The 22,075-nt window shown below is 45.7% G+C and overlaps 1 protein-coding gene across 1 annotated transcript in view; it reads left to right on the top strand.

The window, feature by feature from the left end:
- LOC307126463 (uncharacterized protein) overlaps positions 1–22,075 on the top strand; it is a 225,217-nt gene that overhangs the window by 112,605 nt on the left and 90,537 nt on the right. Inside the window, exons 7-9 of the mRNA XM_079816977.1 lie at positions 271–627; positions 1,851–2,192; positions 3,214–3,546. Coding sequence (XP_079673103.1) covers positions 271–627; positions 1,851–2,192; positions 3,214–3,546 — 1,032 coding nt within the window. The remainder of the gene's footprint in view (positions 1–270; positions 628–1,850; positions 2,193–3,213; positions 3,547–22,075) is intronic.

Genomic DNA, 22,075 nt, shown 5'->3' with positions numbered 1-22,075 from the left:
CACACACACACACACAGAAAACACAGAGGCACACACACACACTCAGACAAACAAACACACAGACACACACACACACACACACACACACAGGAACACACACACACTCAGACAAACAAACACACAGACACACACACACACACACACACACACACACACATACACATCTCAGTTCTCTCACTGCTGGAATAACAACCTTCTGTGTTCAACCCTTAATACATGTTTGGGCTTTTAGTGCAAAATTGGCCTCACTTTTTCTTTTCTTTTTTTCAGTATTCATTGTGGAACCTCCTCATCACACACCTGTTCCTCTGGGATCTTCAGTGGTTGTGCCCTGTTATGATGGACCTTTACTAACTGAGAATCTGGAGGTGAGATGGAGAAGAACAGACTCAGAGACTCTGGTTCATCTGTATGAAGATGGTGAGAGTCGACCAGAGGTCCAGCAGCAGGACTATCAGGATAGAGCTCATTTCATTACTGAACACATTAAAGATGGAAACTTCTCCCTCCGGCTGGACAATCTGAGAGCTGGAGATGAAGGAGAATACACATGTACAGTTTACAGAGGCTTCCCTTGGAATCGCAGGCAATTTACAAACCAGATAAATGTGGTACAGAGTCTACTGGGTAAGTCAAGAGAAGAGAAAAAGAGCTGCTCTTCTGTCCTTTATCAGTAGTTTACTCATTTATAATATTACAGTTGTGTTGAGTTTGATTGAGTTATTAATGTAATGATCAGAAAGAGCAGATAAACCTGAGTGACTGATAATGATAGTTTAATCTTTCAGTAAAGCCACACCCATCATAATATGCAAAATATCTCAAAGCTTGAAAAACCCTTATTATCTTCTTGTATACTTCTGTGGGGACATGATTGTTGTACCAGTCGCGCTGAGACATTTAAAACGATATCAAACACATATAATATTGTATAGTAAGAACCTACATCCAAATCACACAGATTTTGGGTGATCTCTCAGCATGAAGTGGAGTGGGATGTGGGAAATTCAGGAGAAATAAAATACATGTAAATTAAGGCAATTCACAGTTGATTCACTCCGTGGGACGTTGTCTGCGAAAAGTGTCCTCTCAGTGAGTAATTGTCTTTCACAAGACAATCTGGCATTATTTCTCAGTCTTTCATGTTGAATTTATATGAACACATTTGGAGCATCCGAAAGCTAAACTATCACAAAATCCAGAACCCATAGACAGATTGATCAACAGTATTGTGTACAGTAATGGGGAAAAACATTGCTAGATTACTCTGTTTTCTTTGTTTGAATATTTTTGTGAAATGTGTTTTTGTGGTTCTGATGGCATCAGTCAGTGTCATATTTCTGATTTGTAAAGTTTTACTGATTCATTACTCCAACACATTTACAGCATAAGCAGTTCTCCTCTGGCCAACAAATGAACAGTTTATGATTATGATTCAGACACGTCAGATTGTGGATTGGTGTCCAATAACTGAACAGAAACAGCCCAAGTCACCATCACATCACTAGTGTCTTCTGAATGAGTAACGGAAGCTCAGGTGGCTCATAATTAACTAGTAATGTCTTAGTTTTTCATAAAACATAAAAACTTCCAGCAACCAAAAGCACAGAGACTCTGGGTGATGTGTGTGATTTATGATTTATGATTTAATCACTGTCAGTGTGAACAAACCATTAGTGCTTACAGATGTTAATGCTCATGTGTTTCTGACAATGCTCCAATAATCTGATTGCCCCATATGTTCCTGTATTTAGTGTGATTAAAAGGTTATAGTGGTTATAGGTTAGAGTGCGGTTATTTTGCCTCGGCGTGTAACTCACATTTGAAATGAAGTGTCTTTTCCTTCACAGGTTTGATTGTGCAAAATTCTTTTAACCTGTTGTTTCCTCTGGGAGGTTCAGTGGTTTTGCCTTGTCATGTTCCTCCAAACTTACTAACTGAGAATCTGGAGGTGAGATGGAGAAGAACAGACTCAGAGACTCTGGTTCATCTGTATGAAGATGGTGCGAGTCGACCAGAGGTCCAGCAGCAGGACTATCAGGATAGAGCTCATTTCATTACTGAACACATTAAAGATGGAAACTTCTCCCTCCGGCTGGACAATCTGAGAGCTGAAGATAAAGGAGAATACACATGCAATGTCTACAGCAAGAGGGACTGTGTGTTTTCAGTCAAGACAAATCTGGATCTGCGTAAGTAAACAGATAAAAACAGATCAAACTCCACTCTTAATAGATAATCAACAATACAGTTCAGGTTTACAGCAGGTTTGATTATTTAGTGTTTCAGTGACGCGTCAATGTTTCGTGTTTGAGGAAGAATAACTCAAGATAGTGAGCACATGTTACACTGCTGTCCATTTCTCACATTATTCACAACTGATTATGCTCATAGTGTTTGTGTGTGAATTATATATGCAGGAATTATATTTATATAATCAAAGCTATAACTATATAATCAGGATTAGAAATCTATATTCAGATGTCATATGTTATCAGGAGGTGTGTACAGTGAGCGCTTACTCTCTGGTTATAATCATGATGGTTGTAAAGGCCCGTCAGACTGAAGCTGACTAAAGATCAGTTACTGTAAGCTCAAGAACAATGAGTCTGCATGATATGCATGTACAGTAGAGTACAGTAAATGGGATTATATATTCGTGCAAACACCTTCAGTTTGATTTACAGTATTTGACAGCATCAACTCTTCTATCAGAAACACATGGCTACAACTTTATTGAGCTTATATTTGATTAATATAATTGGATTAACCTGAGAATATGATTTTATGGGTTAAATCAAGATTCTCAAGTTAATAATTGCACATTCTCACTTTTTGCAGTAAATGGTAATGACAGTATTATTTATGATGTGATACTAGAAACTTTTTCATTCAGTACCTCAAAGAGCAATTTAAAACACAATTTTAATTCAATTCAAATTTATTTGTATAGCACTTTTCACAATACACATTGTTTCAAAGCAGCTTTACAGAAAGTGCATTTCATAAATGTACATTGAAAATTTTTAAGTTAAAAAATATAATTTTGGTTGTATTTTATATATTAAACAATAGTAATGAATTAATATCAAGTTGTGAATGATGGACTAGTTATTATGTGTGTGGTGTGTTTTGAGTTTTGCACTAAAGTTTATTCTTTTCATTTATATTAACAGTTTTTCCACATTAAAGCATGTTTCTATTCCTTTATAGAGTTCTTTATGAATGGTAACGTCATTCCTCTGGGATCTTCAGTGGTTTTGCCCTGTCAGGTTAACAAAAGCTTATTACAGGAAAGACTGAAGGTGGAATGGAGAAAAGAAAACTTAAAGGAACCAGTTCATCTGTATGAAGATGGAGAGAGTCAAGCGGAGAAACAGCACAAGGATTATCAGGATAGAGCTCATTTCATTACTGAACACTGGAAAGATGGAAACTTCTCCCTCCATCTGAAAAATGTGAGAGCTGGAGATGAAGGGGTTTACAGATGCACAGTTTACATGGACAAGGATTGTGTGTTTTCAACAGAAACAGAGTTGGAACAGGGTAAGTGAAAATAAATAAACTCTGCTATTGTATTCCTGATCAATATATGATTTTGATTAACTTAGCATTCCTGCAAAATTTCCCAAAAACGCCTAAAAAAAAACATACCCAAAGTAAATTGCATGCTGTTCTTGAACCATTTGGAGTATATGCATATTTTTGGTCTCTTTTAAAAGGTGACAATCTAAGGTTTGTTCCTAAACAGTCAGAATCACTGCAAGTCATATTGGTATTGAGTAATAGAACTTTAAAAACACTGAAAAAAGAAAATATGTAATACCGCTAAAAAAAATTGCCTGCATATGACTGTAGCTGGGAGCTATTAGCTGGAAAACACAATGGGATCACAGCATGAAGCCTTACCAAGTCTAATTTCTTATTTGATAACTATACCTTTAGAAAATAAGTGTTTTGCACATGCTTATCTAAGTTCATGTCTAGGCGCTTTCCAAAAAAAGCCACTTGGAGACTCCAAATGACCCTTTGTAACCATTGACACATACAATGCTGCTATTCTTGAATGCTTTTATGTACAGACATACTTTTGGGCTCTAATGAAAGGTTACACTTAGAGCTGTTCTATTCCTTATCCAGATTTAAAATAATTTTGTAAATAATTGCTGAGACATGAACATTATAGTGTTTGTTTATAGTGTATATAATGTTTTTGCAATTCATGAAACGTCTCGGTTACGGATGTAACCCTCGTTCCCTGAGGAGGGAACGGAGACGTAACGTTAGTGACTAACGAATGGGGGTTTCGCTTAGAAGCCTATCAACTTCGAGTTTTGAGAAAACGCCCAATGGCGTGCCAATGCCATGGGGCATGCGGAATTTGCATACGTAGCTCCGCCTCACTGCGTGAGTATATAAGGAAGTACGAGGCAATATCGCATTATGTTACCTGCTTGAGGAGCCAAGACTGAACTCCTGCGTTCCAGGTAGCACAGCTCGATGTGGCAAGGGGGCGTTACGTCTCCGTTCCCTCCTCAGGGAACGAGGGTTACATCCGTAACCGAGACGTTCCCTTTCGTTCAGTCACTACGACGTAACGTTAGTGACTAACGAATGGGGGTCCCAATATAATCCCGCCACTCAGCTGTCTTCCAGTGCCCTGCGTAAGTGTGAGTACCCTGTCGTAAGACTAGTACGGACGAAGGACTCCCACTTAACACAGGATTACCAAGGTACACTGGGAAGCATATCCCAGTGGGGGAATGCCAAAGATGCCTACCCGTGGGGAGGACTTAAGAGAGACATATGACCCGGAGAGGGTTGCATATGGAAGATCTCTAGGGTACCAGCCGAAGGTGGATTTTTAACCCTAGGGGTGGCGGGGACACGCCAAGGGAAGAAACCCGCTCACTGCGGAGACTTACGGTGAAATACACATGTGGGGGTCGCCAGAGGGAACCATGCACACGGGGCACCTGGCCGGACATGAGGGTCTGGGCTCGAAAGGGCAGACTGGACTGATGTCGGCGTCGACAGTGCTGGAGGAGCTCAGGGCTCTCGGGGAACTCACCTGAGGAAATATCGCACGTATCCAGTCCGTGGAGTGGAGTGGCGAGCAAGCGAAGACACCTGAACCTGGTCCATCACCGGCCCCTCGGGGGGGCGAGTACATAGTCGGACACTGGCTCCACTCGGAGATTATAGAATCTGGCGAATGTGTTGGGTGTCGCCCAGCCTGCAGCTCTGCAGATGTCTGCTAGCGAGGCGCCATGCGCTAGAGCCCAAGAGGAGGCCACACTCCGGGTGGAGTGCGCCTTCACACCAAGGGGACATGGTCGGTCTTGCTGCTGGTAAGCCAAAGCAATGGTGTCCACAATCCAGTGAGACAGCCTTTGCTTCGAGAGAGCACTTCCCTTCCGCTCTCCACCATAACAGACAAAGAGCTGGTCTGAGGTCCTGAAACACTGCGTCATGTCTACGTAGGCGCGGAGGGCGCGTACTGGACAGAGCAATGCCAAGGCTGGGTCTGCCTCCTCCAAAGGCAGCGCTTGCAGGTTCACCACCTGGCTTGAACGGAGTGGTGGGAACCTTGGGCACATATCCAGGCCGGGGTCTCAGGATCACGTGAGAGTTAGCCGGCCCGAACTCCAGGCACGCTTCGTCAACCGAAAATGCCTGCAGGTCCCCGACCCTCTTAACGGAGGCCAATGCGGTCAGCAGAGCTGTCTTCATGGACAGAAACTTAATATCAACCGACCGCAAGGGCTCAAAGGGAGGTCTCTGCAGAGCAGTTAACACTACTGCGAGGTCCCAAGAGGGTACGAGAGGAGAGCGAGGAGGATTCAGTCTCCTAGCTCCCCTCAGAAACCTGATGACCAGGTCGTGCTGACTTACCTTTTTGTTCTCCAAGAGATCGTGGTGGGCAGATATTGCGGCCACATATACCTTGAGGGTGGAGGGAGACAGCCTTCGCTCCAGCCCCTCTTGGAGAAACTCAAGCACGGACCCGATCGGGCATTTCCAGGGGTCTTCTTGGCGGGAAGAGCACCAGGTGACGAAGAGGTTCCACTTCAACGCATAGGCATGCCGAGTGGACTCTGCCCTAGCGGAAGTGATGGTGGCGACCACCGTAGGCGGTAGGCCACTCAAACCTGCCGCGTCCCGTCTAGGAGCCACACGTGGAGGCTCCAAAGGTCGGGACGCGGGTGCCAATGGGTGCCCCGTCTCTGAGTAAGGAGGGTCAGAGGAATAGGCCAGGGAGGGGCTGTCGCAAGGAGTATGAGTTCGGGGAACCAGGTCCGGCCGTGCCAGTACGGGGCGACCAAAAGGACCTGCTCCTTGTCCTCCCTGATCTTGCACAGAAGCTGTGCAAGTAGGCTCACTGGGGGGAACGCATATTTGCGTAGGCCCCGCGGCCAGCTGTGCGCCAGTGCATCCGTGCCGAGCGTGCCCTCGGACAGGGAAAAATACAGGCTGCAGTGGGAAGAGTCGTGGGAGGCAAACAGATCTACCTGTGCGTCGCCGAACTGTTCCCAAATCAGCTGAACCGTCCGGGGATGGAGTCTCCATTCTCCCGGGAGAGGCTGAACCGCGAGAGCTCGTCGGCTGCGTGGTTCAGGACTCCCGGAATATGGACAGCACGAAGGGACCTCAGGCGCTTCTGACTCCATAGGATGAGATGGCGGGCGAGTTGAGACATACGGCGGGAGCGTAGACCGCCCTGGTGGTTGATGTACGCTACTACGGCCATGTTGTCTGTCCGGACAAGCACATGTTGGCCCTTCAGCAACGCTCGGAAGCGGTGCAGGGCGAACCGTACTGCCAGCAACTCGAGGCAATTGACATGCAGGAGGCGCTGGGGTCCTGTCCAGGAGCCCGCGGCTGCTTGTCCACTGCACATGGCACCCCAGCCCGTGGCAGAGGCATCCGTCGATACGACAACATGCCCGGAAGCTCGTTCTAAGGGCACACCGGCCCGTAGAAAGCTGAGGTTCGACCACGGGGTGAGTGTCTGTAAGCAGGCCCGAGTCACTTGGACCCGGAGCGTGCCAGACTGCCATGCCCATCTCGGGACTCGATCGCGAAGCCAGTGCTGATGCGGTCTCATATGAAGCAATCCGAGCGGCGTTACCGCGGCTGCAGATGCCATATGCCCCAGGAGCCTCTGAAATAGTTTCAGTGGAACCGCACTCTTTCTCTCGATTTGTCGGAGGCAAGTCAGCAGAGACTGCGCGCGCTCGCTCGAAAGCTGCGCGTACATGGCGACCAAGTCGATCTCCATACCGAGAAAAGAGATCCTCTGCACGGGGCAGAGTTTACTCTTTTCCCAGTTGACCCGAAGGCCCAGACGGGCTAAGTGGTGGAGAACCAGATCTCTGTGTCCGCAAACCTGCTCTTGAGAGTGGCCTAGTATGAGCCAGTCGTCGAGGTAGTTCAGGATGCGGACCCCGTGCTGCCGAAGGGGCGCAAGGGCTGCCTCGGCGATCTTCGTGAAGACGCGAGGGGACAGAGATAACCCGAATGGGAGAACCGCGTACTAGTATGCCCGCCCCTCGAAAGCAAACCGTAGGAACGGTCTGTGTCGAGGAAGGATGGAGACATGGAAGTAGGCGTCCTTCAGGTCGATCGCTGCAAACCAATCGTACGGACGAACGCATTCGAAAAGGCGTTTCGCAGTCAACATCTCGAACGGAAGCCGGTGAAGGGATCGGTTCAAGATGCGAAGGTCCAGGATTGGTCGTAACCCACCGGTTTTCTTGGGTACAATGAAGTAGGGGCTGTAAAGCCCCGACCTCATTTCGGCTGGAGGGACAGGCTCGATCGCACCCTTCGCCAGTAGAGTGGCAATCTCCGCACGCATGACGGGGGCATGGGCCCCGGTCATGGTATAGCGGACTCCCCTGTAACGGGGAGGAGCCTGCGCGAACTGAATCGCGAAGCCGAGCCTGACGGTCCGGGCAACCCAGCGGGACAGCCCCGGAAGTTGAAGCCAGGCTTCCAGAGACTGCACCAACGGGGTCATACGGACAGTAGGCGTACCCTGGGTGGGGCAGCGAGGCAGCGTTACCGGCAGGGACAGGGGAGGCTGTTGGGCGTCCCGGGGTCGGAGCACGGTTAACGGCTGCGCCCTGACAGAGGAGACCAGGGAAGGACTCGCGTTCCACTTGGGTCTGCTCTGCCAGGGGGCTGGCGACAGAGAGGGATGCGAGTGGCGAGACCCGAAGGTGGCGCGCACTGTCATCACCGGTCTCTGGGTGCTCAGAGACAGGAACATGAGTTCTTCCCAAGCGCTGCTAGCCCGGGGGCCAGCAGCGGAAGGATTTTCCCCCGGCCCTCCACCGGGGGAAGGAGAGGCCCTGCTACCATCCCCTGGGAAGAACTGGAACCCATCTCTGAGTTGTCCACCTCCATCCTGGCGTTTAACCAGTCTGGGGAGCGGACTGGGCGACATCCTCAACCACCTCCACGGCGCGGCCCAGGTGAAGGCTGCTGCTGGGGCCGGGCGGGAAGAGGGAGGGCGCCCTCGGCGGCGAGCGGACTGAGGCGACTGGGCCGGCGGCTGGTGCAGCAGCCTCAGTCTGCTCTGGGGCGGCCGAGAACTGTTGGGCGCAGTTCTCAGCCGCGCCGCCGAAGAGGCCAGCCTGGGATATGGGTGAGTTGAGGAGGCGGGCCCGCTCAACGTCCTCCACATCACCAGGTAAGGCCCGGTGTTCTCCCGGACCACAGCTGTGGACATCGCCCGACCCAGGGAGCGTGTGGCCACCTTCACCGCCCGGGGGCGGGGTCAGTTGCGGCACGCAGCTCAATGAAGAGCCCTGGGTCGGCTCCACCCTTGTGCATGTGCAAAGGGGCGGCGGCCTGCCCGTAGCTCTGCGGGACCACGCCACCGAAGTAGACGAGCCCACAGGCTTTGGGGGGGGTGCTTAGGACAGCCACACCACGCCACGTCAAAGCCCTCTGTGGACACCGTAGTGCGCAACAGAGAGTTCAACAGTGGGGGGGAGGGGGCCCCAGTGTACCCTAGGCCGCGGCCCCATCAAGGGCAGAGAAGGCGGAGGAGGCCACCAAACGGTCGCGGGAAGCACGGGGACTTCCGGGACCGCGTGATCTCCTCATGCACCCCGGGAGCGAAAGGCATTGGGGGCGGGGCCCAACAGCTGTCGGGTGCCGCCCCCAAAAACCAATCGCGCAACCACGAGCACCCGCGACTGGGTGGAGTTCCACACCAGCGCGAGACTCGCGGCTGCCCGAGATAACATGGCTGTCAACTTTAGGTCAGATCAGGCAGTGCTAACACACCCGGAGGCGGAGCACAACCTAATCGTCATCCCCAAAGGACTCCAGCCCACCTTGGGATGCGGCGATCGACATCTCACTGCTATCCGGAGCGTGAACTGAACGAACGGGCGTCAGAGACGGGCCGTAGATTCAATCCAACACTCACGGAAGCGATGTATAAGAGGGGGGCGTGGCCCGAGGAATGAACGTCGGGGTTCTTAATACCACAGCACCGCCCTCAGGTCACCCTGGCCACCAGCCAAAGTACCATCTCACTCGGGGACGGTAGATTGGGGTGTGGCAGAGGGGACTCTCTCTCCTCACGGAGATCATTGAGTCTCGACCGTGACATCGCGATGGTCACGCCCCCGCAATGGAAACGTGACACATCCGCAAACACTGCCCGTGCGTGCTGAAGCCCAAACACGCTCGAGCAGTGAATGCGTCCACAGACAGCAGCGGAAAATCGATCGCACCCGGAAGTGCACGGGCGAGCCGTCTTGAAAAAGACGTGCCACGCGCAAGCTCTTTTTGTGAGAGGAAAGCCTCGCAGTCGATGCCGAAGCTCCCAGGGAAACACACACCAGCTGTCAGGCGGACCACTGCGCAGATCAGCAGGCAGGAAGTATGCGATCACTGGAACGCGCCGTCACACCAACACCGACTGGAAAGCTACTCGTCTCGAAGAAGCTGACAGAGTCTCAGAAGGCTGTAGGAGTGAAGAGGTAGGTACTCTTGGCTCCGAAAGCAGAACATAATGCGATATTGCCTCGTACTTCCTTATATACTCACGCAGTGAGGCGGAGCTACGTATGCAAATTCCGCATGCCCCATGGCATTGGCACGCCATTGGGCGTTTTCTCAAAACTCGAAGTTGATAGGCTTCTAGGCGAAACCCCCATTCGTTAGTCACTAACGTTACGTCGTAGTGACTGAACGAAAGGGAACTAAACTTTGTGCAAATAAAGACAAAACAAGTGTTATAGTATTTATAAAGCTGTTTAATATTACAACTCACACTCATATATAATAAGAATATCTAATATCAAACTATTAGCACACTTTATAAAGCTGTTTAATATTACAACTCACACTCATATATAATAAGAATATCTAATATCAAACTATTAGCACACTTTACATGTCACGGTCTCCTCTTCTGTCTCTGTGGGAATGTGGCATCTCTGCAGGTGCTCCTCTCCGTGTCCAAAATGCTCTCACGGTCTCAAAGATGATAATCTGTGACATAAAAAAACAAAGAATAAATAAATACATTTAAAAAACACTAACACGCAGACATGCACGCACGCAAGCACACAAACAAACACAAACACAAACACACACACAAACACACACACAAACACAAACACACACACACACACACACACACACACACACACACACGCCTGCTGTATCCAGTGGCGGTTCTAAGGGGGTGGCCGGGGGGGGCGGTGCCCCCGTGTCAACAAGCTTGGCCCCCCCTCTGTCCCCCGTAAATTTGGAATCACATCGCACCAAACAATTTTCTGAAACTGGTTACAATGTGCGGTTTTTGCTGTGTCTGAGTGTGATGAAAAGAGCACTTTATTGTGTCATAACCAATAACCAATGCAGAGAAGCAATGAGGAGGCTGTGGCGCTCAAGTGATGTTTGTTTATGAATGATTCGTCACTCAGTCTGCATTCGCTCAAATAGTTGTAAAACGCGGGCTATAATGGTTGCTACGCACTTGATTATAGATAAAATAAGATCTCTTTATACACGCTGTGTTGTGTGTAACTTCACCCGTACGCAGCAGTGATACTGTAGATTAATTTTACTGACTTGACGACTTTGAATTCCATTCAGTTATTTCGTTCATTTACTGGTAGTTAAAATATATTTTTCAATGGCTAATTTCTCCGAACACGTCCACATATGTAATCTTTGATCATATTCCGAATTAGGAAGATGCAGCCAAAGATAAATTATGACCAACACAATGAAAGAACCGTTCATGTGCGAATAGGACAGAGATAGGCATACCCGAGAAAAGATACAGAAAATAATGTAATTTCAGTCTTGTTCACATATAGCGAGAAATAATATTATTTTATCCAATTGTCCAGTGTTGCTTATAGAGTATTAGATGTTTGTTTTTATGCCTATGCTAACTTTGCGAAGAGTCCGCTAACAGAGAGCAGGTAGGCTACAAAACATAAGTAAAATAAATGGTTTAGTTTTACTTTTATAAATTGAGCATGCATGATCATATTACAGATACATTACTTTTCAAATAAATAAATGAACTTGAAATTATTTTACTTCACGTGTAGAGACTGCAGATCGAGTGATACAGTACATGGCCAAATAAAAGACTTTCAATAATCTGGGAATAAATTAAAGGGTTAGTTCCCCCAAAAAGAAAATAAAAACACACTAATGTAACTCACCCTCGTGTTGTTCCAAAACCCGTATTAGTTAGAATGTCGTTAACCAAACCATTTCAGTGCTTCTAGAATGTCCATAAAATTCAAGATATGCGGCAGAAATGCCCCAGTTTGAGTTTTAGTCTCAGAGCGTTTTTACACTGGGCACGTTTGTTGTGGTCCGCGTCAGAGCGCGTTCTACACCGCAAATACACCGCAGGCTCCATCTCGCTCGTATCCAAGGTAAATCATCAACACTATCATCCCTTACATGTGTTGTATTGAACTAAATACATCGTCATCTAATAAAATACATGCGCAGGTTACTTTTCTTGCGCACCCGAGTCTTAATCTTATAATATATAATACAATCTTATGTATCCTGTTTATATTATATATATATATATATATATATATATATATATATATATATATATATATATATATATATATATATATATATATATACAAAAGTACATATTTTGAATAGGCTATCATAATGTTTATAGTTATTTTATGTTTATTTCTATTTGTTTAGCTTACGCATTTGTGTTGCCTCTATCCAATAAAATACATATACAATGGTTATTAGCAGTTGTGTACTTTGTTTTTGATTCATTATTGCATAAAATAATATTATATTGGATCTAACTATAATTACCCAGTTGTGAATCATATGACCCGTGGATTGTCCGTGGGTGGCCAGAAAACGTCTCGGTTACGTATGGTAACCCTCGTTCCCTGAAGGAGGGAACGGAGACGTACGTCGGACGTACCGACGAATTGGGATCACTTCTGGGAGCCCCTATCAGCTTCGAGCTATCTAGAACCGGCCAATGGACAATTGGCGTGCGAGATTTGCATCTCGCGCCCGCCCCGCGCCGCGGGTATAAACAGGAAGCGAGAGCGAATGCACGCTGTTTTTCACTGAGGAGCCACACGTAATGGCTCAACCTGCAGTGATGGTACAGCAACTGTGGCGACGGGACGTACGTCTCCGTTCCCTCCTTCAGGGAACGAGGGTTACCATACGTAACCGAGACGTTCCCATTCAGTCGGGCCAGCGGCGGAACAGACAAACAAAAGATTCTCCCCCGGCCCTCCTCCGGGGGAAGGAGTGGTGCTGCAGCCATCTCCCTCAGAGCAGTCTCCTCCATCTCTGGGTGGCCCGTCTCAGGGCCGCTTGCGACGACGCTTGCCACCTGGCTTGGCAGCGGCCTGAGCGGGCTGGACGTCCTTCCCACGGCCGGCCCCACGCCGTCGGCTGGTGGAAGGCTGCTGCGGCGCCTTGGCGGGGGCGGAGGCGGCGGCGGGTGGACGTCCTCGGTGACGAGTAGTCGGAGGCGCTGCAGCCGGCGGCGGGGTGGAGGCAGCAGCGGGCCGCCGGGGCAGGATGTGTTTAATCGCCTCCGTCTGCTTCTGGGCGGCCGAGAACTGCTGGGCAAAGCTCTCGACCGCGTCGCCGAATAACCCAGCTGACGAGATGGGGGAGTCCAGGAACCGATATTTATCGGTCTCCCTCATGTCAGCCAGGTTCAACCAGAGATGACGCTTCTGGACCACAAGCGTGGACATCGCCTGACCGATGGAACGGGCGGTGACTTTCGTCGCCCGGAGGGCGAGGTCCGTCGCCGTCCGGAGCTCCCGGAGGAGCTCTGGGTCAGGCGTACCCTCGTGCATGTCAAGGAGTGCCTGGGCCTGGTGGACCTGCAGCAACGCCATGCCATGCAAGGCGGACGCAGCCTGTCCGCAAGCCTTGTAAGCCTTCCCGGTCAGACCGGAAGAGAACTTACAGGCCCGGGACGGGAGACGTGGGTCACCGCGCCAGTTAGAGGCGGTCACCGGACACAGTTGCATCGCGACGGCGCGCTCCACTGGCGGGATCCCCACGTAACCCTTGGCTGGCCCGCCGTCGAGGGTAGTGAGGGGGGAGGAGTCACTCGGCCGGTTTCTGGCAGAAAAAGGTGCCGTCCACGACCTCGTGAGCTCCTCATGCACCTCCGGGAAGAAAGGTGTCGGGGCGGGACGCTGAGAACCAGAGCGAGCCGCCCCGAGGAACCAATCATCCAGCCTAGAGGGTTCGGGACAACATCGTTCAACATAAGAAAGTCCTATTTGGAACAACATGGGGGTGAGTAAATGGTAATAGAATTTTTTGGTGAACTACCTAATTATCTACTGGTTAAGATAAATGTGCCCCCTAAAAGCACAAGTGGCCCCTGCCTGGCCCCCCTAGTTACCGTGTAGGGGTGTCGCAATATACTGGTTTTGACGATAACCGTGATATTCAAAGCACAAAATATCTACATCGTGTTAATTTTGGGTGTGGCAGTATACCGGTATTGGCGATCACCACAATATTTAAAATGAACAGGACTGGTATGATAACATGACGCGTAAATACTCTGGTGTCCCGAGTCTGACTGGAGCCGTGTTTTTTCCTCCCTCTCTTACACACTGTTGCAGCCATAAAAATAGTTCAGCTTTGTTTGTAATGTCAAATTTGTTATATTTCGTTTCGTTTCTTTATTAAGTTAATTTAGAAAAAAATGTTTGGGGCAATTTTCGTTAGTTAAATTAAAGTTTTAGTTTTTTTCATAATGACCAAGCGGCCAGCGGCCAGTGAGTTAACCGCATGTTTGATCAATTTATCCTCTCAAATCAACACTTGACTTGTCTTGCCTATAATAAAATCCATATATATAAAAAACTTCAAGCATATCACAATGTAAGTTTGTTTACTATCACCACCACAGTAAAAATGCATTTTTGACAAGCTGAAGCAGGCTCGCACGCAACGGCGCCTGCAAACGAAACGGGCTACACAATCTAAACTATAAAAATAAAAACATGCATTGTCTTACCTTATAACTCTCCACAAAATGAATATAAATCCAATCTTCAATTCCCACTCTATAGGCGATGCAAATTCAGTTCACGACAACGAAAGCAACAGATATGAGTTGTAGGCTATTTTATTTATCGGCTCATTTCAAGATCAAAGGCCGTAATAGGAAAACGAGCGACCTAAGCACTGGTAAGAGCATTTAGTCTCATTCGTTTTAATGGAGATTATTGTGTTTTTGAGCATCTGACTCTGAGCCTTGGGCTACTTTCAGTTTCACTGGCGGCCGTTTGCGTCTTTTCTTGCATCTCGTAGTGCCCACTCAGCACTCGCGCGCAGCGCGTGGTGGGAGCGGTGGATCATCTGAGTGATCGGATTTAAATCCGCCTCGAAAGAATTTCGGAAGACATTTACTCCTGATCTCTTCACAATATGATAGATATATGATCAGAGAAAACGAATGAAGTGAGCAGGTGTAAAAAGGCGCGACGGTCAGAGTCACCAGTCAGAGCCAGTCGACGATCGCGGTCTCATAGGTTTATTTTAATTAATGAATAATGTCTATTCTTGTATTTGTATTTGCAATCTAGTCATGGCCAATAACGTTTATGTTAATATTTATTCATCATCATACTGTTAAAACTTGACAGTATTTTCCTTTATTTTGGATAATGATAAACAGGGTAATAGTACCTATTATCCTATTACCCTGTTTATCATTATCCAATTATGTTTGTTGGGTAAAAAATAAAACGAAATAAACAAAGTAAAAATTAATTGGTAACACTTTACAATAAGGTTCTTTAATTAACATTAGTTACATTAGTTAACATGAACTAATAATGAACTGCACTTATTAATCTTTGTTAATTTCAACATTTACTAACATTTACTGCATTATTAAAATCTTGCTAAAATGCACTGTGAACTAACATGAACAAACCATGAACAGCTCTATATTAACTTACATTAACAAAGAAGATTAACTAATGCTGAACAGCTGTTGTTCATGGTTAGTTTGTTAACTAATGCATTAACTAATGTCAACTAATACAACCTTATTGTAAAGTGTTACCAATTCATTTGATAACTTTCTCCCCCAAGGTTCTATAGATATCGCGATATATCGATATCGTGATTTTTTTTGGGCCACAATAACCGTGGTGTGAAAAATCTGATATCGTGACAGCCCTATTACCGTGGTCTAGAACCGCCACTGGCTGTATCCAAACAAAAACGGCAGAGGTTAGCAGAGAAGAACACTCCAAACGCAGTACAATTCAATAAAACACGCAGTTATAATATAATAGAACACTAACACGCAGACATTCACGCACGAAAGCACACAAACAAACAAACAAACAAACAAACACACACACACACACACACACGCTTGACACACACGCTGTATCCAAACAAACACGGCAGAGGTTAGCCGAAAAGAACACACCAAACGCAGTACAATACAATAAAACATGCAGTTATAATATAATAAAACACTACCTTGTTGTTATGGAAGTCCACCTCGGGCAATGCATCCTCTTCTGACGAGTCAATATGGCTCAACTTCACTCTTCTTTAGAAATTTCCTCTCTCAAAATTACTCACTCCGATAGCATTGCTCAATTGCATATTCGAGTGAGAACCGTGCATTTCCGCCTTATATTTAGCGTCTAACACGGAAACCCCCTAGGTTTCCCCTCTGGATGCGCTCTCGCGCGTCCCAGGCTCAGCGCGCACTTTCTTCTTCTTCTTCTTTGGTGTTTAACGGCGGTTGGCATCCAACTTCAATGGTGCATTACCGCCACCTACTGTACTGGAGTGTGGACCGGAGCTTCAGAGATACCTATATCTAAATAATGATATATATATAAAAAACAAACAAACAAACAAACAAACAAACAAAAAAAACACCTTTATTTGCAAACTATATCCTATCTACCAAACCTGTAGCCTTTAAGAAATTAAACAAATGTTCATTTGATGTTTTTCACAGTATTTCCTTTAGTGAATTTCCTTCAACCCTCACTCTTCTTATATCTTCTTTCATCTTTATTCTTTCCCTCTCATATTTCTTCAAAATAAGAACAAAGGTCGACCCTCCCACTAAAACGCAGTGTTAAGGCCTGTACACACCGGGACGAATATCGCACGCGCTTATCGCCAGCGTTTTTCGTGACGTTTTTCGGCGCGTCTTGAGTGTTCACACCCAAGCGATTTCCACTGGCGATGCGCCGAGTGAACGTGCACATTCAGTAGATGCCCTCCCGGTACACAAGGTGGTGCTGCGGCACTTACGCTTCTGACACTCGCTTGTCACACAGAAGAAAAGGAGAGACAGTATTTACGTGCTTGCCAAAACCACAGATATATTATCTCTATGGCCCAAATCATTCACACACTTTTTGCTAACTGGCAAGCAGCATTAGCAGCCCATCTTCTTCTTTGTCTACTTACTACTTCTTCGTCGTATCAATGTGTGCTCGGCAAGATTTTGTGCTTGAGCGCCACCAAGTCGTGTTTTACTGTCACTTCAGCAGCTCCAGGCTCGTGAACAAAAGCGCTGATCTTATTGGTCGGCCAGTTTTTAACGCGCTGCGTCAAAATAAAAAAAACGAACTCGAGGCGTTTTTTTTTAATTGACGCTTTTACGCCTGGCGTTTTACGCGTCGGTGTGCACACCCACCTTTGCGCCCATTGTTTAGTCACGAGGCGTTAAACGTCGGCGATAAACGCGCGCGAAAATCGTCCCGGTGTGAACAGGCCTTTAATCTTTTCAGAAGTTCATTGGCTATCAGAAGAGTCAGTCATTTTTCAATCTCTGATGCAATTGGATTGAAACACTGTCAATCAAAGAGAGTGAAGGTGGCCGGGCTTTAGCTTGGACACTCCAGCCTGACTGGCTCTCTGAGTCTCCAAAGCCTCCCAGCTTGCCCCAATTGGTTGAAATGAGCTGTCAGTAAAAAGTGCAGAGGTCAAGCGGCCATTTTAGAACCGCCGAACTTCATTTTTAAAAAAAAAATGTTATTGCATATGAACAATAACATAACAGGCCAACTTAATTTAAATTATACATTTTCACAGACTGAGAAATAACAAATTGTAGTACATAATGTCATAACAAAACAAAATAAGAACACAAAAGAAAATGAAATTATAAACAAAAACAAAACAAACAAAAAAATCACAGTAGGGGATTAATTCAAATTGGTGATAAAGCCATATTGATTAAACAAATCAAGTAATTTTCTGGCTTTACATGTTCTTATAATTTTTAAGACATCAATATATAGGGTTAACTCTTTTCTAAATATATTAAACTGGGGTGCAGTTTTCAAAATTTTGCATTTGTGAATAAAAGATTTTACTATAAGAAATAGACAGTTAATAACAAAATCTGCATTTTTGTCTTCCAAATGTATACCAAATTTTATCATGTCCCAATTAATAGATGGAAGAGAGCATATGTTATTCTTTATCCAATGAAGGACCTCATTCCAAAATGGGTTAACTAAATTACATTGAAAAAATAAATGTTCTACAGTTTCAATATCGTTATTACAAATTTGACAAGTGTTTGATTCCATATTAAACCTTATTCTTATAAATTCTTTGGCTGGATAAATGTCATTCATAATTTTAAAGTGTATTTCTTTATATTTGGGTAAAAGGGGAAAAGTAAGATATTTACATCTGTATTCCTTTACCAATTTCTTACTTAGATGTTGAAAAATGTAATCTCTCCTTATACGACTATAGCTTTCCTGCAAAAGACAGTTTCTTATAATCTTATTAGTACATTTCTTATCATCAAATTTTAATTGGTTTAAATTTAGATCAACTATTCTGGGAATAATTGTAGAATATGTTAAAAACCCTTTTAACATAATAACCAATGGTAAATGGATACTTTTGATGACCTTTGTATAATCTTTCTTTTCACAATTAAAGTTAAATTTGATACAGAAATCATTATAATTCCAAAAACAGCCATTTGTATCCATCATGTGAAGCACTGACCAAATACATTTTTGCCACCACTCCTCCATAAACAAAGATTTTCTCTGGGACAATATACAACGGTTATTCCATAAGGATACATTGTGTGGACTGAAATTATGTTTGAACAACATCTTCCAATACAAGAGGACTTGTTTATGAAAAACGGATAGTTTCAATGGAATCTTAGAAAGGTCAAAGTCACACTGTAAAAAAAATGTAATACCTCCACATTTTTTAAAGAGACTGGACGGAATTGCAAACCAAAATGAATGCTCATTTTTGATAAAAGATTGGAGCCATTTAAGTTTAAGAACCCCATTCATGATATCAAAATCAATTGACTTTAATCCACCATACTCATATTCTTTTATTATATCATTTTTCCGAATATAGTGACACTTCTTTCTCCAGATGAAATCAAAATTCAATTTATTAATTGCAGAGGTGTCAAGTAACGAAGTACAAATACTTCGTTACCTTACTTAAGTAGAAATTTTGAGTATCTATACTTTACTGGAGTAATTATTTTTCAGCCTACTTTTTACTTCTACTCCTTACATTTTCAAGCAATTATCTGTACTTTCTACTCCTTACATTTTAAAAATAGCCTCGTTACTCCTATTCCATTTCGGCATGTTTTCATTCCGGCTTGTCATAAAAAAACAACAACTATCCAGATAAATCGCGCCATCCGGACAGAGTGAATTTGATTGTGGTTGCATGAGAAGGATAAACACAAACCGTTCTGACACCCTATTGGGTTGTACGCGATCAATCACGTCTGCACCTGCACAAATCACACACCATGTTGCCAGATAGGGCGGGTTCTCGCGACGAGCACGCACTATCAGCGATCAGCAGGCAGACGTGCTCAGCCTCATTCATGACTTTAGCCGGGTTTTTAGCGCGATAACTCATAGCTGTATATTCCAGTGATCGCTATGCCAGTGGCATAATACACAGTAAGTTGTATCTACAGCAAAGAGTGGGAGAGTGACTCAACTCTCAAACGTGAATTACACCTGTGACTCGAAGACTCTTTAAATATAACCGTGACTCCCGTCCATCATCATACACACACTTAGGACATCTGCAACTAGCAACCCCGACAGCTGCTGAAAGAGGTTCAAATCAACGATTAATCCGTTTTGACTGCTAAGTGCATGTGCCATGTACTTCACGAAAGACATAGCCTACTGTAGTTTTGTCAAAGCAAAGTGCAACACAAGGGTAAGCGCATTGTTGTTGTAGCTGAGGGCTAAGGACTGTAAGGTGCTAGTTGTTGCTAAAGAGGTGGAGTTGGTCCGGGTGTGCCGGTTAGAACACCAAAGCCAGAGAAGGAATCCAGTTCAACAGATTTATTGGTACAGAGCATATGCAGAGGGGGAGCCAGGGTATAGTGGTTGCTTTATCAGTGTTCTCTGTTCACATACAGTAGACAAACATAATACTAATGCAGTGGTATCGTCTGTTGCTGTGTATCATGTCCATAGAAGTGTATCAGCATATGTGTGTGGTCTGTAACAAACAAATAAAGATATGCTCTAACAAACAATGCCTCTTATCACGATTGCACTCATAATAATATAAATAGCATTAATAAGCTACTGGCTTCCCTCAAACATAAACACAATGTGTCACATATATAACAAAGTAGGGCATTATAAAACATTATAAACAGCCTGCATTATTACACTATACTGTATGAGTACTCAAGTGTTGCTATATTCCTCACTAGCGTCCATTTATTACTTGAACATCTCTATTCAATGTACAGCAATCAACTTAGCTTGAGTAACAGTGAAATCTACAATACTCACTTTCTCTCTGGACGCACACTACTTAAACACTCAAATGGAACCTAAAGATGACCATATAACTGCCGTCTGTCACGGAATCTGCGTGGCTCGTTCTCACTGAACACAGGTGATAACGGATGTGAGATTGATCGCATGCACACAGCGTTGTGAAGTCCTCCACCGAATGCGCTGCGCTCCGCCAAAATAAAAGTCCCCGCGATCGGGAGGAAAGACGTCATATACTGTGCACTATTAATGAGACTTTCGCACAGCCGCCCCCAAATTGTATGCGATTTGTTCCTAAGAAAGGCTCACTGCTCATCCTCTTCCGTAGGCACTACGGCGGAATCCATTTCCTCATCTGAGTCTGGGATAGCTGGGAGAGCGATGAGACGGGCAACTGGTCTGGTGTAGATCTTGTCCTTGATCCGAACATCCACTGACCTGACACAACCATCAGCGCTCTGATGCACCTTAGTCACTCTGCCGACTGGCCAAAGAGCCCTGGGAAGTTGTGGGTCCATCAACAGAACAACAGAGTCAACCGAGAGATCCACTGTCGTGGAATGCCACTTCTGTCGATGCTGTAAGGTTGGCAAGTAGTACCTTATAAACCTAGACCAGAAGTGGTCTGCCAAAACCTGACAGTGCCTCCATCTTCTCCTGCTCAATCCTTCACTCTTGTTGTATACCACCTGTGGTAAAGCACCATCCAGCCACCCCATCAAGAGAATGTTTGGAGTTATTGCATCCAGATCTGCTATGCTAGAGGAAGTATATCCCAACGGTTTTGTATTCAACATTGCCTCAACCTCCAGCAAGACGGTATGGAGTACTTCTTCTGAGACAGGTTGAGCTCCTACAACTGTATACAGAGCAGATTTGACCGATCTTATCTCTCGCTCCCACGCCCCACCGAAATGGGGAGCTGCAGGGGGGTTGAAGTGAAAGGCAATCTTCTGCTTCGCTAGAAGTTGCTGAAGCTCTGAGGATAGACTGTCAAATGTCTCACGAAGCTCCTTCTCTCCTGCCTTGAAATTTGTGCCCTGGTCCGAGTAGAGCTCAGCTGGGGCACCTCTACGGGCAATGAATCTCCTGAGACTCATGAGAAAGGAGTCTGAGTCCAAGCTGTGTAAGAGGTCCAGGTGCACCGCTCGTGTGGTTAGACATTTGTAGAATATACCCCATCTCTTCTCAGAGCGGCGTCCCAACTTCACCTGGAAAGGCCCAAAACAGTCTACACCAGTGGAATAGAAGGCCGGCTTATATAGGCGTAATCGGGCCACTGGTAAGTCTGACATCCTGGGTATGGATGGCTTAGCCTTCCATCTTCTACACTCTTTGCAGAGACGTTGTACCTGACGGATCGCCTCTCTCCCACGCAGGATCCAGAAGGTGCGGCGCATTTCCGCGTATACCCGTTCAGGTCCAGGGTGGCAAAGACTAGTGTCATAATCCTGTATAAGGAGTTTGGTGGCTGGATGAATAGGATCCAGGACGATTGGATCTTTGAAAGCAGAATCGAGAACTTCAGCCCGACGCAATCTACCACCAACACGTATGATCGCCTTATTAGGGTCTAACTCAGGGGACAAGGTGAGTAGGCGACTACTATTAGGGACTGGTTTACCCTTCTTCAGGTGGTGAATCTCCTCCGGAAAACAGTCACGCTGGATTCTCCTGTAGATCATCATTTCTGCTTGCTGATAATCTGAAGCAGTTATAGGGCTACCCTGTCCAGC

The sequence above is a fragment of the Gobio gobio genome (assembly GCF_949357685.1).
Source record: "Gobio gobio genome assembly, chromosome: 1".
NCBI classification, from domain to species: domain Eukaryota; kingdom Metazoa; phylum Chordata; class Actinopteri; order Cypriniformes; family Gobionidae; genus Gobio; species Gobio gobio.
The sequence above is the reverse complement of the archived record's forward strand: the minus strand, read 5'-3'. Positions and strand labels throughout refer to the sequence as shown.